At 60.4% G+C, this 17,059-nt stretch overlaps 2 protein-coding genes across 13 annotated transcripts in view; one reads left to right on the top strand and one right to left on the bottom strand.

Annotated features, from left to right (window-relative positions):
* The window catches only part of NIBAN2 (niban apoptosis regulator 2), a 52,873-nt gene extending 42,479 nt beyond the window's left edge, over positions 1–10,394 (top strand). For all 3 annotated transcript variants that reach the window (XM_023628926.2, XM_070251433.1, XM_070251432.1), the window contains exons 6-14: positions 3,151–3,266; positions 3,801–3,905; positions 4,006–4,168; positions 5,225–5,412; positions 6,325–6,480; positions 6,996–7,112; positions 7,335–7,442; positions 7,614–7,725; positions 8,214–10,394. In XM_023628926.2, the coding sequence (XP_023484694.1) occupies positions 3,151–3,266; positions 3,801–3,905; positions 4,006–4,168; positions 5,225–5,412; positions 6,325–6,480; positions 6,996–7,112; positions 7,335–7,442; positions 7,614–7,725; positions 8,214–8,812 (1,664 nt within the window). In that variant the 3' untranslated portion in view covers positions 8,813–10,394. The remainder of the gene's footprint in view (positions 1–3,150; positions 3,267–3,800; positions 3,906–4,005; positions 4,169–5,224; positions 5,413–6,324; positions 6,481–6,995; positions 7,113–7,334; positions 7,443–7,613; positions 7,726–8,213) is intronic.
* A 1,736-nt stretch (positions 10,395–12,130) lies between these two features.
* The window catches only part of LRSAM1 (leucine rich repeat and sterile alpha motif containing 1), a 40,780-nt gene continuing 35,851 nt past the window's right edge, over positions 12,131–17,059 (bottom strand). For all 10 annotated transcript variants that reach the window (XM_070251437.1, XM_070251439.1, XM_001501598.5 and 7 more), the window contains 3 exons: positions 16,408–16,489; positions 13,984–14,129; positions 12,131–12,933 (listed from right to left, as the gene is read on the bottom strand). In XM_070251437.1, the coding sequence (XP_070107538.1) occupies positions 12,808–12,933; positions 13,984–14,129; positions 16,408–16,489 (354 nt within the window). In that variant the 3' untranslated portion in view covers positions 12,131–12,807. The remainder of the gene's footprint in view (positions 12,934–13,983; positions 14,130–16,407; positions 16,490–17,059) is intronic.

Raw genomic sequence — 17,059 nt, 5'->3', positions numbered from 1 at the left:
CATGATTCTTGGGAGGAGTAAATGAGCTGGTTCCGGCGAGCTCTTGGCCCCGTGCCTGGCACATAGTGGGTGCTCAGCTGGGAGGCTGAGGGGGGCCCCTTGGGTGTGGGGTGCTGTGGGCAGGGAGGGGGTCCAGGGAGAGCAGTGGGGGGGCACCTGTAGCAGGAAGCTGTTCTGGAGCTGACGAGGCTGGTCTTAGAGGAGGCTTCCTCCACCCTGAGGACTGTGGGAAAGTTCTCTGTTTCCTCGGAGGCAGGGCCTGGAATCTGTGGAACCTGGAATTGCTCTCCCCCGGGACTGCCAGGAAGTGGGGGGTGGGTGGGGAAGGAGGCCCAGCTGGGTGGACGCCAGCTCGTCCCAGGGCCCCCTCACATCCTGCATTCCTGAGCAGCTGGGGGTGGCAAGAGGCAGCCGGGGCACCGAGCTGAGCCCTGGGGGTAGGCCTGGGTGCAGAGGTCAGGCCTCTTCCTGTCTGACCGTGGTCCCCCTCTGCCTGCTGCCCAGAACTGAGGAATGCAGTTTCCTTTCTCAGCTTGACCCTGAGGACCCCACAGGCAGGAAGTCTCCAGGTCTGGCTGGAGGCAGCTGGTCCTGGTTTGAGCCCTAGTGCTGCCATTCCCTAAGCTGTGTGTCCCCAAGCCAGTAACTTTGCCTCTCTGAGCCTGTCTCCTCTTTGGGAAAAGTGGGGCTGAGCAGAGCTGTCCCTCGCAGGGCTGTGTTGAGGAGTCGACGAGGGAACGTGCCCGAGGTCTGAGCCCAGGGCTAGTGTCTTGGTCGGCCCGGTTGCCGTAACAAAGCCTGCAGACTGGCTGACTTAATAGAAAACGGTTTTCTCACGGTTCTGGAGGCCCAAGATGAAGGTGTCAGCGGGTTTGTTTTCTCCTGAGGCCTCTCTCCTAACAGATGGTGCCTTCTCCCCGTGTCCTCACATGGTCCTCCCTCTGCGCACCCGTTTTCTGTATCCAGCTTTCCTTTTCTTTTTTACTGCTTTTTCTTCTCAAATCCCCCCAGTACATAGTTATATATTTTAGTTGTGAGTCCTTCCAGTTGTGGCATGTGGGATGCCACCTCAGCATGGCTTGATGAGCGGTGCCATGTCCGCGCCCAGGATCCGAACCAGCGAAACCTGGACCGCAGAAGCTGAGCGTGCGAACTTAACCACTTGGCCACGGGGCTGGCCCCCCAGCTTTCCTTTTCTTGAAGGCCATCAGTCATGCTGGATTAGGGCCCAGCCTAAGCCTCTCATTTTTACTTCATCGCCTCTCGAAGTCCCTCTCTCTGAATACAGTCACGTCCTGAGGTCCTGGGCATTAGGATTTCAGCATAGGAATTTGGGGGTTCGGGGAGACACAAATCAGGCCCTAACTGCCGGGCTCATGGAAGAGCTCGGAGGGGTGACCCTCACTTTTGTCACACTCAGTACCTTGTCCTGCAGACCAGAGACATCCTAAGGGGCTGAGCTTCACGTCTGGGCCAGAACCAGGGCCCGGGACATTGGCAGCCCCACTCCGGCTGCCCAGGCCTCTGCTACCTTCCAGCCACCTGGAAAGGGGCCTCTGCCCTGCGCAGCTGACTCGTTGCCTGCAGCACGTAGATGTCCTGTTGCAGCAGAGGCTGCGTGGGATGCACAGCCCAGATTCCCCAGGCAGAACCCGGTCTCTGGGAGTGTGTGCCCGTCCCGAGAGCCTCACGGGGCTTCCTCCCCTGGCCCAGGTGGGCAGCACCCACCCCAGGGCCTCGCTTTGCTCCAGTCACTCCTGCCTCATCTCAGATCCTGAAAGGCAGGGGTCAGCCTCCCCTTTCACCCCCGTCCCCATCCCGGGAGCTGCCCCTGCAGGGCTGGGGGCTGGGCCCCAGCTTCCCCACCGCTGACCTCGCCTCCGCCTCTGCCAGGCAGTGATTCCTGCCGTCAGCCGGATGTGGGAGGGGAGGGGTCCCTCCGGAGAGGGGCTTTTTCTCTGTGGGGGTGACTCAGCCTGTAGTCATGGCGGTGGCAGCTGGGGTTTGGCGGCACAGGCTGCTGTTTCCCCTTCCCCCGGTTGCGGGACGCAGCGGTCAGAGGCACATGGCCAGCGTGGCCGCCTGCTGCCTGGCTCCGAGGTGTTTAACCACGCTCTTCCTCAAGCCGGGTTTTGCAACCTCCTGCAGCCACGCCTCATTCGTCGACCCACCTTGCCAGCACTGGGGACGTGGGCAAACTCCTCTGGGCCACCACCACCACAAACAAGAACGAAAATAGAGAAACGGTGTTTTCTAGTCAGACCTGGATGCATGGTGGTGAACACGGCAGACCAGGGCCAGCCCACGGGCAGCAAGAGCCGCTCCTGGCTGCAGTTACTAATAAAGAACGACTCAGGACCGCCCCGGGGCCTGCACTGGGGCCCCGGACTGCACAGTTCACAGCCCATCCCCACCCCACGGCCCCTGGAGCCTCACGGTGGGTGTGTGAGGGCCGGGTCATTGTTCCCACTGTTCAGAAGAGGAAACTGAAGCCCTTTCGGGCTGGAACAGGGCTTGGCAAACCGTGGTCCCTGGGCCACACTCGGCCCATCGCCTATTTCTGTAAATCAAGTTTTACTGGCTCATCCGTTCAGGTTTTCTGTGGCCATTTTCCTGCTGCAGTGGCAGAGCTGAGCCGCTGCAACAGAGAGCGTGTGGCCTGCAAAGCTGAGGGTATTTCCTGTCTGGCCCTCTGCAGGGAAATTTGCAGGCCCCTGATGCAGCCACTAAGGGGAGGGAGCAGGACCGGAACGAGGGTCTCCGGGTGCCTCAGGCGCCCGCTCCGCCGTGCTGGGCAGCCTCTCCTGGTGGGGTGGGGTGGCCTCTGGTCCTGGCTCTGCCATTCGTGGCCCTTGGACCCTCGGCAGCGGCCTGACCTTGAAGCCTGTTTGTGTTTTCATCTGCGAAGTTGGGTTAAGGACAGTGCGCACGTCCTGGGGCGGGTGAGAGGATTTAAGATGATAAGGAGGGTTGCCTCGCGGCGTCGGTGGTGGGTTATTGTCCTGTGCCTGTCACTGCCGCTCCTCCTGCCACAGTTACCACGAGGGCGGTGGGGTCGCAGGTCGGGGTGGGGCTGGGCCATCACTTGGTCTTGGTGGAGGCCGCTGGGCCATCCCACCGACTTCCTCTTTCCCTCCCTCTCCTGCGCAGGGATCCCTGAGGACTCCAAGGTGGAGGGCCCCGCGTTCACGGATGCCATCCGCATGTACCGCCAGTCGAAGGAGCTGTATGGCACCTGGGAGATGCTGTGTGGGAACGAGGTGCAGGTGAGGCCAGGAGGGCCGGCGGGGAAACTGGAAGTCACCCCAGGGTCCAGTGGGTGGGGCTGGACAGACAGGCTCTGGGGCACTGCAAGTGTGGACGGAGATGACGAGCTCAGATTCCAACAGGTGGAGGCCAAGCCCAGACTAGGTGCCAGGGTGTCCCTATGAACAAGAGGGACGTAGCCCTGGCCCTCAGGGGGCTCTCTGTACGGCAGGAGAAACAGACATTTGACAAACACACACACTGCCGTGCTTAGGCAAGGGGGATGGGGGTGTGGTATTCCAGACAGGAAGGCAGCATGTGCAAAGGCCCTGAGGTGGGACCCCTGAGCCTGAGGATCTTGCAGGACACCCAAGCAGATAGGCTGGGACCTGTGGGAATCATACTCAGGAGAGATGCTCAGTGGAGACACGGAGCGAGGGGCCAAGCCTCGAGGAGCTGGGAGCTTGAGTGGCTAGGCTTACTGGAATACAGAGAGGAACATGCCAGCTGGACATGCTCCAACCCCTGCCCCGGCTTGTGCCTCCTGGTCCTAGATCCTGACAAACCTGGTGATGGAGGAGCTCGGCCCTGAGCTGAAGGCAGAGCTTGCCCCGCGGCTGAAGGGGAAACCGCAGGAGCGACAGCGGCAGTGGATCCAGGTGGGCGGGCCTGGGCCCGGGCGCGGGGGCGGGGTGCCTGCAGCCACCGGGCGCCCCCCCTCCCCGCAGCCTGGTGCTGACACCGCAGCTCTGCCTGCAGATCTCAGATGCTGTGTACCGCATGGTGTACGAGCAGGCCAAGGCGCGCTTTGAGGCCGTGCTGTCCAAGCTGCAGCTGGCCCGGCCGGCCATGGAGGCCGTCATCCGCACCGACATGGACCAGATCATCACCTCCAAGGAGCACCTGGCCAGCAAGATCCGAGGTAGGCAGGTTACTCACCATGCTGGTCATCGCCGGGCAGACACGCTGGGACCACCTGCCCTCCAGGGGCCAGCGGAGACCTCCTGTCTGTTTCATGGATCTGTGTACATGTCGCAGCATTGACTTGATTCGTGGATTGTTTTAAACGATTGAAGTCAAATCTGAGCATTCTTCTTTTCTAACCTCTGTGAGCTGTTTTGTAGCTGTTATTTCTATAAACCTAGATCTTAAAAATCTAAATTTCCGTCGAGGAGGGTCAGGCCTCCTCAGCTTTGGCCAGTCACAGATTTTACTGTGTCCTTCAGCAGACGTCAGCAGGTCTTACTTTTCCGGGTCAGTTTATGTTCCTTTCTGTTCCCAGCTGGATGGAGTCCTTTCGCTCTTGTCACACACTGGCTGCGTGTGGTTCTGGCGGTTGTCAGTTGACTGGGGGTTATCCTCTGCTCTCTCTATTCACTGTGAGCAAGCTGGGACACCCAGAGTTGACATTTATTTTGTGGAACAAACAACATTAGCTGGGCACAGGAGGGGGAAGGACATCAAAACACTCCCTGGGTACAAATGCCTTGGTCAGTATGTCCTGGAGATGGTCCCTGCCCACGGGGAAGCAGCCCTTACATAGCGCACCGAGCCGGGCCACCCGTCCAGAGCAGGATCGGTCTCTGGGTTTGCAAAGCCCAGAGGCTCATCGAATCTGCTGAAGTGCTTTACTTTTTTTTTTTTTTTAAAACAAAGGAGCAAGACCGCCAAAGATGAGTTTTTCTCCACCTCTAGCTAAGCGGAAAAACTGCCAGCACCTGTAGACTAGCATTTTTCTTAGTTTCTTGTCATCACAGTTTCAGAAATATCAGGGGCCAATCTCAGTAGCCCGTTCTTTTTGTTGCATAGATTTATTATCTTTAGCAGCTGTTTCTATAGAATCATTCAGTTTGCTAATGTTGTCACCAGTGGTGTTCTCTTAAAGAGAATGCAATAGCGTGCCTCTAGTGGTGGGGTTCTGGGACGGCTGGGAGCTGCTCCCCGGGACGTGTGAGCTAACGGCTCCCTCTGGGCGCAGGCTTCATCCTCCCCAAGGCGGAGGTGTGTGTCCGGAACCACGTGCAACCCTACATCCCGTCCATCCTGGAGGCCCTGATGGTGCCCACCAGCCAGGGCTTCACCGAGGTGCGGGACGTCTTCTTCAAGGAGGTCACCGACATGAACCTGAATGTCATCAATGAGGGCGGCATTGACAAGCTGGGCGAGGTGAGGCCGGGCACCGGCCCCTGGGGAGGGGAGCGTCTCCTGGGTTTGGGTCTGGTCTGCCCGTGTCAGGCCCTTGCTGAGACCCAGGGCGGGCCGAGTGCCTGAGGCCGAAGCTGTTGGCTGTCCTCTTGGGCGGGCAGTTAGGCGGCAGGGGGACCTTAACCCCATGCCACCAGCCTTTGTAAGCCACGTGGGTTGTTAAATATCAAAGAACTTAACAGAGAAGGGGGAGGGAGGGGAGGAGGAAAAGAAGGAAGGAAAGACGAGCTTCAGATATGAGTAATGTAGTTGTCAAGGTGGAATTAAGTATGTGGATGCCATTTCCTGTGCTCCACGAGTGGAGATAGCCCGTCTCTCCCACTGCCCCTCGGTTCTCTGGTTCTCAGGATCACTGCCCTTTCACAGACCCCATATTGGGGTTCTTGGCTGCCTGGAGCCCCACAGTGTTGTCAGGTACAGATAGAATCGATCCTGTAATCTTAGCTATCTCTTCTACACCCCAAATTGAGGAGTCCACAGACAATAATACAGAATTTGAGAACCGGAAAGGACCTTAGAGATCACAAAAAACTATCTCTTGATTTTGAGACTGAGGCTCAGAGAGGGTGAGTGACTTGCCCAAGATCACCCAGCGGCCCAGAATGGACAAGAACCCTTTCCCCATAGTCCAGGCTGGCCTCTCTCCGTGCTGTTGTGTGCTGGACCAGGCTCCTCCTGCCTTCAGATCCTCATCCTTCCTGTCCCAGGCTCTCCAGGGCTTGCCCTTGTGGGCACCATCCCCAGGTGGCCTTCCCTGGTGCTGATGGCAGCTCCAGGGCCTGGTCTCTGAGCCCAGGCGAGGCTTGGGTCTGCGGAGGCTGCCTCACTCCCAGGCGGCCCCAGCTCAGGTCCCTCGCATGCTGCCTCCTGCAGTACATGGAGAAGCTGTCCCAGCTGGCGTACCACCCCCTCAAGATGCAGAGCTGCTATGAGAAGATGGAGCCGCTGCGGCTTGATGGGCTGCAGCAGCGGTTCGACGTGTCCAGCACGTCCGTGTTCAAGCAGCGAGCCCAGATCCACATGCGTGAGGTGAGCCTGAGGCTCCTCCCCAGCTCACCCCACAGCCCAGGGCACCCCACGCCTGCCTTCTGTCTGTTCCCACCTCCACCTCCCCCTCACTCCTCGCCTGGCCCTCCACGCGGCTGCCGTGCTCAGCGTCTGTGTGCTCGCTCCTGCTCTGGTCTCTGTGCTCTCCCATCTCCTTGGAGCACCTGTCCCTCCGTTCACCTGGCTAATTCAGACTCATCTTTCAAGTCTTGGCTTAGGGACCCCTTCCTCCAGGAAGCCCTCCTTGCTCCCCAAGCCCCTTCCTGCAGGGCCCAGGACCTCGGTTTCCTGTTTCCTTGAGGCAGGGACTGGCCCTGGTGCCCAGCACTGTGCCAGCACGTAGTAGGCACTCAAAGATGTGGATGATCCTAGCGCACAGGCTGCCCCCACTCCTCTCTGGCAGGCCTGGGGTGGCTGGCTGAAGAGCCCCCCAAGAGGCGTGCTGTAAGGGGCTGGGGTCACTCCCGGCCTTCACGTGCCCATGGTGTGCCCCGCAGCAAATGGACAACGCCGTGTACACCTTCGAGACCCTCCTGCACCAGGAGCTGGGGAAGGGGCCCAGCAAGGAGGAGCTGTGCAAGTCCATCCAGCGCATCCTGGAGCGGGTGCTAAAGGTGAGCACCGCCCCTGGCCCCGCCCCCTGGCCCCGGCCCCGCCCCCTGGCCCCGCCCCACGCTCTAAGCTGTGGCAGACCTGAGCCTAGTCCCGGGGCTGGGACCAGGATTGCTGCCCTTACAGGAGACGCCACCGACCCCCTTGTACAGCTGGGGACACTGAGCCTCGGGTCAAAAGGGGCTGGTGGAGCCCGCTGACCCTGGCCCCTCTTTCCCGGTCAGAAATATGACTACGACAGCAGCACCGTGCGGAAGCGCTTCTTCCGGGAGGCGCTGCTGCAGATCACTATCCCCTTCCTGCTCAAGAAGCTGGCCCCCACCTGCAAGTCGGTGAGCGCCCCCGGCCCCCTAGCCAACCCCCAACCCGCTCCAGCCGCTTGGGCCTCAGCCCCCTCTCTGGGGGAGGCCTGTGCAGCTGGCCAGGTGGGACCACAGATGCGCTCTCTGCCCGGCGGCCCTGACCGCACTTCTCTCTGCCCCTGCACCCGCCCTGCCCCATAGGAGCTGCCCCGGTTCCAGGAGCTGATCTTCGAGGACTTTGCCAGGTTCATCCTGGTGGAGAACACGTATGAGGAGGTGGTGCTGCAGACGGTGATGAAGGACATCCTGCAGGGTATGTGCCACCCCACCACTCAGGAGGGCCAATTGCCCCGACCCCAGTGCTGCTGAAGGCATTCCTATTGCCAGGAGGGGGACGGGGGTGCCCACCCAGAGGTTTTCCTGGTGGGGCAGCTAAGCTGCAAAGAAAAGCATGAGACTTAGGCCCGTGGACTGGGCAGGGCCTGCTGTCCACTGTGTGGCCCCGGGAGGGTAACATTGCGTCTCTGTGCCTTAGTTTCTTCCTGGGCTCTTGGCATTGTGGGGAGTGTCAGATGAGTGACAGGATGACACGCACGGTGGTTTCCAGCTTGGGGTTAGGGTCAGAGCTCCTCCTTCTCAGCAGCAAGGCCTGGAGTAAGTCACGTCCCAACCATGACACCCACTCAGGCTGTCAGAGGCCTTTGGGGATGATAGGGGTCACATTTGGGCACAGTGTAGGGTATGGTGGCAGCCATGGGTCCCTTGGTAAATGTCCTGCCCCCACCCCCTTTGGCCCCGCAGCTGTGAAGGAGGCCGCCGTGCAGAGGAAACACAACCTGTACCGCGACAGCATGGTCATGCACAACAGCGACCCCAACCTGCACCTGCTGGCGGAGGGTGCACCCATCGACTGGGGGGAGGAGTACAGTGGCAGCGGGGAGGACAGCGGCAGCCCCAGCATCCCGGAAGCAGCCACTCTCTCGGAAAAGCGACGGCGTGCCAAGCAGGTGGTGTCCGTGGTCCAGGACGAGGAGGCAGGGCTGCCCTTCGAGGCTGGCCCTGAGCCACCATCACCTGCGTCCCCGGACAGTGTCACTGAGCTCCGAGGCCTACTGGCCCGGGATCTGCAGGCAGAGAGCCCCCTGCCAGCTGGCCCCCTGCCCAACGGGGCCCCTGCGCAGGAGAGCCCCCAGCTGGAGAGCCTCCAGTCCGTGGCAGCCCCCGAGGCTTCCTCGCCACTCGCCTCGCCGCTCCAGCAAATCCCACCTGGAAAGGCTGTGGACCTTGAGCCTCCCAAGCCCAGTGACCAGGAGACCGGGGAGCAGGTGTCCAACCCCGGGGGCCGCCCCCCAATCCACACCACCACTGAGGACAGCGCGGGGGTGCAGACTGAGTTCTAGGCGTTCACCCCCGAGCCTCTGTTGGACATGGCACATGGGCCACTCCCTCCGAGGCACTGGCAGGCTCGGCTCTGGGCAGGGAGCCCCGGATCTGTGCCTTCCCGGAGGTGGAGGTGGGCAGGGCTGGGGTGGTACCTCCAGGGCTGGGCGGGGACGGGCCTAGCGGAGTCACTTTATTGGGTTCGGTCTCACTTTGTTGCTCCGTTTTCTCTTCTGTGGGATGATCTCAGCTTTCCTCCTGGTGCTGGGCACAGCTGAGGGGCTGGGGAGTGCCCACCAGCCCCCCCGTTCCCTGGGTCCTCCCTTCCTGCCCTTCCTCTGTGGCCTGTCTCCCTCATGGGTCTTGCCATCCTTGGAAAGAGGGCCCCAGCCCTTGAAGTCTCTCCCCTCTCCACCAGGGGCTCGCTGGGACTGGGAAGATGGACCCTTGAGGCCCATCTCGGGGCCCCCGCTCCCTCCCCACCCCTCCAGGATGGGCCCCAGAGTCCAGTTTCTTTTGGACTGGGCACTGGCCTCGCTTTCCCCGCTCCACGTGAGGGGTAGGAATGAGGAGTCTTCAGGCTGGAGCCAGGCTGGGGGTGCATCATGGAGCAGGATAGGGCCACGGGCGTGGGGATGGAATGAGAAAGGCCTGGAATGTGCTGGTCTGGGGAGAGGAAGTGTGCTGAGGGGGCAGGAGCAGGTGTTACTGGGAGTGTTTGCCAGGCAGGTGAGATGGCAGAGGGAGGGCTGCTGGAAGCTGGAGCAGGCCTTTGCCCCCTGCTCCCACCCGTCCAGCCTCAGCCTCCCTCCGCTTGCTGGGATCCAGTCTCTGGGAGTCCTCTGTCGCCGCTTTTGTGCCCTCATGCTGGGCTGGGCTCAGGGGAGGGTGGCATGTTGCGCAGAGGCAGGGTTTAGTGGGTGTGGGTTTTGTCTTGTGCAGGCCACCTCCAAGGTACGTGCTGTCCACTGAGGGAGCTGGTGGGGCTCCTGAGGGGCGGAGGAGGGGCTGTGGCTCCTCAAGGCACCGCTGGTGGCCACTCTGATCTGGGGTCAGACTGTGGCTTGGCCTCTGCTTTCTCTGAGTTACCAAGTCACCTCACTCTACTCTGAAAACTCCAGGCCCCATTTCAAATGTCCTTCTTCCTCAGCTTCTTGTTCCTGGGGTTGAGGGTCAAGCTGAGGCACCCCAGCCTGGCAGCTCCCATCCCCAGGGGCTGGGACCCCCTGGCCTCCCCAGACCCCCTCCCCTGCTGCTTTGAGTGGAGGGCAGGCAGGGGAGAACCCGACTTCAGGGTCCTCAGGGTGGCTGGCGCCCCGCCCCCCCCCCCCAATCCTCCGTCCCCTTGTTCCACTTCCCAGGGCCGGGGCCTTGGACCCACAGAACGTGTGGCGGTGGCTGGTGCTCAGGGACTCCCCAGTCCCCCCAGCCCTAATCTCAAACGCCTCACTAACCTCCTCCACCAACACATTCCGTCTTAAGATGCTCTCTTCTAGTGCCTTCTTCTGGGGTTCTCCAATCATCCTTTCCAGATAACGTATTGAAAATATTATGCAAACTGTTTAAGCTTCTACTAATCAATAAATGCTTTATATAAAGCCAGCAGCCTGTGTGTGGTGTGGGCAGGGGAGGCCTGGCCTGGGGGCTGCGTCCAGGAGCGCCCGTGCACGCTGGGGCTTTCTGTGCTCCTCGCTCAACCGAGGACCTCCAGGCACATCGTGGGAGTCCTTAGATTATCCCACTTTACGGAGGAGGAAACAGGCTCAGAGAGAAGGCAGGCAGGGCGCGTAAGTGACTGGCCTGATGGCAGTTCAGGAGGCTTCCTCAAAGCAGCCTGGGCGATGGTGAGCCCAAGAGGGACAGCAGCAGCTTTAGGCCACTTAGCCACTTGGCCCTGGGCGTCCACAGCTGGGTGGTCCCTGGGCTCATGCTGGATCCAGACGATGAGGCCAGCGTCTGACTCCTGATCATGTAGCCAGCACTTACTGAGCACCTGCCGTGGGCTGTGCTGGACCAGGAGCCTCAAGGCGGCTCCAAGAGGTGGGGACCATCATCACTACCGTTCCACCAATGCGTAAACTGAGGCCCAGGAAGGTGGGCAACCTTGGCTGACATTATGGGGCATGAGGATAGACCCCCCCACACACCCCCACATGGCTGTTGGGGATGGGCTGCCCCATCCGTGGGTAAAAACATGCCTCTCCTGGGTGAGATGGCAGCCAGTCACCTTAGGGGATGCTGGCTTCCCTGGTGCCAGCCTGTATACAGTGGCCAGGGGCCGAGGGCTTGTCAACAAGGACTCAGGTGAGAAGCAGCAGGGGCTGTGGGGCTGGAGACCAGGGATCAGCTGCTGTTGTCCTTGGCAAGTCAGGCTCCTCGTCTGAAAAAGGGATCATAAAAGCCCCTTCTCCCAGGGCCTAGTGAGGATTCGAGGAGAGCCACACAGCGCTGTGCTCTGAGAAGTGGCCCTGCCCACCTCGGGCCTCGGTCTCCCCTCTCGGCCAAGCGGAGCCCAGGAGGGTGTGTGGGGAGGGGGACATTGTGGGAAGAGGCCCGGCTCCTGCCTGAAGAGCAGGACTCACACCACAATGGCCTTCCCCATCCCGTTTCAGCCTACAGGACTGACAGTCAAAATGAGGTAGGGAGACTGAGGCCCAGCGGAGACAGGGCTCTTTCTGCCACCCCAGGGTCTGTCCCCAGTGTCCAGCCCACTCAGGGCACTGCCCCTGGAGTGAGCACTCAGTGCCCCCTGGTGGCCACTGGCCTACCTCAGGGCCCCATCCCGGCCTGTACTAAATGGACGGGGAGATAGAGTCTGGAGGGCTGGCCTCCTTCAGAGTCAGCTGGAGGCCCCCGGCACCCCAAGCAGGCCTGCCTCCAGCCCAGAGAAGCTGCCTTTGGCTCAAAACCATCTGCCAGAAAATGCACAATAAACGTGCAACTCTACAGCAAGTACAAGGCGCGTGGTCTCTACAACCGTGCAATGAACAACCCGCACAACCGCATGGGTTTGGGAGTCAAGATGCGTCTGGGCTCCAAACCCAGCACCGCCATGTCCCAGTCGGGAGGCCCCCAGCACTCAGCCCCCTCAACCTCGGCTCCCTCATCTGGGATGGTGAGAATGGAGCGCAGAGCCCAGGCCTGCGCAGTACAACCTGCTCCTGCTGACTCTGCCCTTCTCGAGCCTCGGTCTCTCCACCAGCATCGTCGGCGTAACTTCACGTTTGGGAAGGCCTCCACCTCCTCTCTGCTGGATGAGGTGCAGCGTCTTCCCTGGGCCCCCACCCGAGCCCTTCCCCTCCCGGGCTCCGTGAGGACCCAGCGACGACTCGAAAGGAGCAGGCTGGAGGTGGATTTATTGATGGTCCACTTTGGGTCTGCAAAGCTCATTGCCTGCCCGTGAGCCGCGTGGGGTGAGGAGGTGCAGATCGGGAAAGAAGGGCCTGCAGCGCTGGGGAGCAGAAGAGGCAAGCAGGCAGGGGTGGCGCTGCTGTGGCACAAGGCCTGCACTGAACACATTCCGGCTGGTCAATCCGAGGACAGCCCATGGTGGCCTAGCGCCACACTGCATACCAGCCTCACCCCGGGCTCCCCTCCCCTCGCCAGCGGCCTCCTGCTCTCCCAGCACCCTGCCGAGTGGGACGGCACTGTCCATGTTCCCCTGACGAGGACATCAAGCCTCCTGGAGGGGCAGAGCCACACTGGCCAGGACACTGAGTCCTGTGCTCAGATATGGACAGCTGCCTCTCCACACCCCAGACCCTGTCCTTGCGCCATGAGGGGTCTTCTCTCTTCCTCCGCAGTATTCAGACCAGCAACGCCATCGCTCAGGAACTCTCCCTGCCCCTCCCGGCCCAGATGCACTTGGAGTTCAGGCTAGGGGCGCCTTCCCAGGCTGCGGGGAAAGCGCCCAGGTCAGAGAGGAGTCGTACTAGTCTGGCTGGAGCAGGGGGTGAGCTGGAGCCCCGAGCCTGAGGTGGCGAGGTGGGGCCAGGCCTGAGCTGGCGGCCAGCACTCAGCTGCTGTGGTAGATCCGGAGGCGCTGGGCGATCTCCTGGCGGCACAGCGGGCAGGTGCGCAGTGGCTGGCAGCACTGCTGGCAGCAGCAGATATGGCCGCAGTTGAGGAAGATCATCTGGGCCTGTGGGGAGAGAGCGGGGGCGTCTGGGCCTGGCCCTGCCTGGTTCTGGGGATGGCGTACCTGAGGCCCCCTGGCCCTCTTGCTGTTCTGTACCTTAAAAGTCTGATCCTCTGGCTGTCACATACCACCCAGACAGTGCAGGAATCTATACGACCACCTATCCCGGGCGCCCCTCGCGTCCTCTCTCTGCACAGCAGCCATGGGCGCCCCTCTGCAGGCCCGCAGCTATCAACCCAGCACGGCCGGACGTCTAGGTTGCGCCCCATTCTGTGTTTTCTGTGCACTTGCCCAGCTGTGCCGCCTTGGTCTGAAAACCGCTCTGACATTAAGGATCAAAAGCCACGGAAGCATGTCTCTGCTTTGCTTCAGCGTTTCCCCTTTGGGAATTTTACCCGCAGGAAATAAGCGAGGGTGTGCTCCCAAGTCTGTTCCAGGCTGCTGAGCACAGCACTGCTGGTAAGAGGAAGAAACGAAGCCGCCGACGCGGCCCGAAAGCAGACACTCGGTAAAATTTGTAAATGAGACCCTCCCTACTATGGCAGTCCCGGGTCTGGCAGACACCATGGGCAACCACACGGCTGACACGGTCGCCTGTTCTAAGTAGGAGCAAAGGGTGGAGGGAAGGAAGGTCTTTTATTTTACATGCTATGTTGTTTAATTTTTACACTGCGTTAATTTCCTTCGTTTTTTTAAAAAGACAGTTTTTTTAAAAAGCCTCTTCAGAGAAAATTGTGTTGATATTTAATGATTTGGGAAATTTTCCTTAATGCATTTATTAAGCAGGGAAACCTCGTTTTGAAAAAAGACCCAGAAAATGACATTAGCATTGCTCACGTTTGGGTCATGGGATCATGGGTCATTTTTATTTCCTGTATCTTTTGCTTTCCTGTATTTTCCAAAGTTTCTAATGAACATGGTATACTTACCCAACTAGAACAAGTGTTCAGGAAGAACACACGTGCCTGGAGAGGATCAGGACGGCCGCGGGGGTAGGGCAGGTGGGGGCAGGGGGATGCTGGGCTTGGGGGCTGGGTCCACTGCCAGACTCACCTCCCGTTCCAGGCACACGACACATTCCGAGGTTGGCACCTCCAGCTCCGAGGGGGGAGCCGATGGCCTCACGGGCTCAGGAAACTCCTCGGGGGCAGTGGGCTCCAAGGGCTCAAGGACCTTAGCCTTGGGTGGTTTCAGCAGCTCTGTGGGGACCAGAGGAATAGGCTGAGCCAGGCTCATCCCCCAGTGATCCCAAACCCTAGGGCCCCCTGGCCCTGCCTGCCCTGAGTGGACAGTGAGCTGTAAGGTGGGAGACACTCAGATCTCAGAGTTGGGGGAAGGGTCTGCCTTCCCACACATCCCCTATTTCTCTTTTCTGAGCCTTACTCTCCCATCTGTAAAAGGGGAGTGTGGGGACGCTGGCAGGGACAGCCACAGTGCTGGTCAACTTGGGCCTCTTACCCCTAACATCCCCAGGATCCTTCACAGCTACCCTGCAAGGAGGCGCATCACTTTCAGAGAGGGGAAGCCGCTTGCCCAAGGCCACAGGGCCATCTGGTGGTGGAGCCCTGTGCGGGAACCCTTGGTTAAGGGCTCTGGGGTGGACTGGGCCAGGCTCTCAGCTTCTCCACCCCAACCACAGGACAGGATGGGCCACTGCCCATCAGGTGACTCAGAAGAGCAGGGAGAGGAGTGAGGAGCCCTCAAGGCTGCTCCTCCAGACCCCCTGGCAGAGCCCCCAGCGTCCCTCCTGCCCTGCCCTGGAGCCAGCATCTAGCCCCGAAGGAGAACATCAGCATGGACCCTTACAAAATGCAAAGTCACTTTCATTATCGTGCAATGTGCGCCACCAGCATCCCTGAGTCTTTCTCATCCCTGACCACCCCCCCCCAATCATGGTTCGCATTTTTCGTTTACACCACGGCTTGAATTATGAGTAGTATTTTTTATAACTGGAAGAAACCTGAAGGTTTTCTAAAGGCTACTGCAACACTAGACCCTCCAGGGGTACCCTGGTGCCCTCACACCAGCGCTGTCAAGGGGCCCTTCTATGTTTAACAGAACACATATCAAGTCCTGGGAGCAATGAGAGAAGTGTTAGGAAGATGCTTGAGGGTGTCCTGTCCCTCTGGAGCCGAGGAGGAGCCATCCCGCCGCAGCCCCCTTCCCTGCGGGGTGGGCACTGTCAGGAGGAAGCCCTGAGCAGCCGAGGCAGCGGCCGCGGACCTGCAGACACTCCACGACGGGCGGAAGAACTGCTCGTTGACTCCGAGCAGGGAGCGGCTCCGCCAGCCCCGGGGGTGGTGGGAGACGGGGAGAGGAGCCGCTCTGGAGGCCGGAGGGGCTCACAGTGAAGGGACACCGGCTCAAGGGAGGTCTCTCTGCCCAGGTGTGACCCCGACTCCTGATGCCAAACTCCCCCTGCCCTCCAGGCTGAGAGCGGGAGGGGTCAGTGCTGGGGCAACATCTGGAAGGCGAGGAAGGGGCCTACTTTGCACATTACTTGATATTAAAGGACTGGAAGTTTAATGACTGCTTTTTTAGGTTGAGTCTATGCCCCTGGAGTCAAAGTGGCTGGAAAGCTGGAGTCTGCAGATGTCATGGCGCTGCCATCAGCCCTGACACCTGTGGACGCAGGGCCTCCTCTCTGCCTGGAGCCTGAGCTCCTGCCTCGCCCCTGCGGTCTGGCCCGGCAACTCCACCTGCAGCCTCTGCCCCAGAGACCGTGCCTGAGGCTGGCTGTGTCTCTCCTTCATCCTTGCTCCAGGCCCCAGGCTTCCTCTCCCTTGTCAGGCCCCTTGGCCTTCTCCAGGAGGGCAGCAAAGCCCAGTGGTTCAGCCATTCACATGTGTGACGTCATGGGAGACATGTCACCTCTCTCTGCCTCAGTTTCCTCATTCCTCAAATGAGGACAACAATAGTGCCCACCTTCACGGGGTTGAAACCAAGGCGACGTGAGTGGTACGCACAGAGTGCTCAGCACACCAGAGCCCTGGACCCCTGTGCCTGCCCCGTCAGCCACAGCTCCACCTTCTCCTGGGCCTCCGGACGGGGCGGAGTGCCTATATGACCTGCCTCTACCCCTTCCCAACCCACCACGGACATCTCTCCATGTCCAAACCACAGGCCTGCCCAGGCACAGTGTGGGGCACATGGTGGGCACTGGGTACGCCTGGCCTCTCCCTCCAGTCCAAGGATCCTGGGTGTGGGTCCCAGTGTCTAGAGGGCGCGTTTAGGGAAAGTTATGGGATAGGAGCCAGGAGGGCCCCTCCTGCTGCAAGGGAACGTCCCCTTTTTGTCCATTTTGTGGCCTGTTTTTCCCACAGGTAAATCTTGTTCCTTTAGGAGGGAACCTTAAGGACCAGCAGGGGCTGGAACCACCCTCAGGACTCGTCCCGAAATGTAACGGGTGACTGCCCTCAACCACAGTCCACACGTAAGGCTGGGCCCTCTGCTAAGGAGAGGCCCCAGTGTCGGTACCTGGCTGCATCCTGGCCGCATCCAGCAGCTCCTGGACCCTCCGCAGGATCTCGTGCTGCAGGCCAGCCTCCGTGACGCCCACCTGCGGCAGTCCAGGGAAGAGCAGGTTATGGCCTGACCTGGGCGGGAGCCCACTATGCAGCACCGCCTCACTCCTGGCTTCTGGCACCTTCGACTGGAAACGAGGAGCTGACCGGGGCTCAGTATGCCCAACCCAACAGTCAGTGTGGCAGAGGGAGAAACTGAGACCCAAAAGGAAACCAACACGAGCAATAGCCATGGGGTGGCAAGTGCTCCCTTGTGTCAGGGATGGTGCAGCCGGCTTCACCTGCATGGCTTCACATCATGCGCGTGACGGCCCGGGAGTCAGGCCCTCTGCTGCCGTTCCCACAGTCAGCAGAGCTGCTGAGCATCACGGCCCCTCAGCCTCCAGAGCACACGCTCCTGAGCTTGGTGACGTGGCCCCAGGTGGCCCTCAGCTTCTGCGTCCATGGAGGGACAGGCAGCAGAGCAGAGTGGGACACAGCACGGACTCCAGCACCACCATCTGGGCTCGAGTCCTGGCTCTGCTGTGTGAACAGCAAATTACCACCTTGCAGTGCCTCAGTTTCCTCATCTGAAAAATGATGACAATGACGACATCTGCCTGCCC

Source organism: Equus caballus, chromosome 25 (assembly GCF_041296265.1).
Source record: "Equus caballus isolate H_3958 breed thoroughbred chromosome 25, TB-T2T, whole genome shotgun sequence".
Classification (NCBI taxonomy): domain Eukaryota; kingdom Metazoa; phylum Chordata; class Mammalia; order Perissodactyla; family Equidae; genus Equus; species Equus caballus.
Note: the sequence above shows the minus strand (reverse complement) of the source record. Positions and strands in the feature narration are given on the sequence as shown.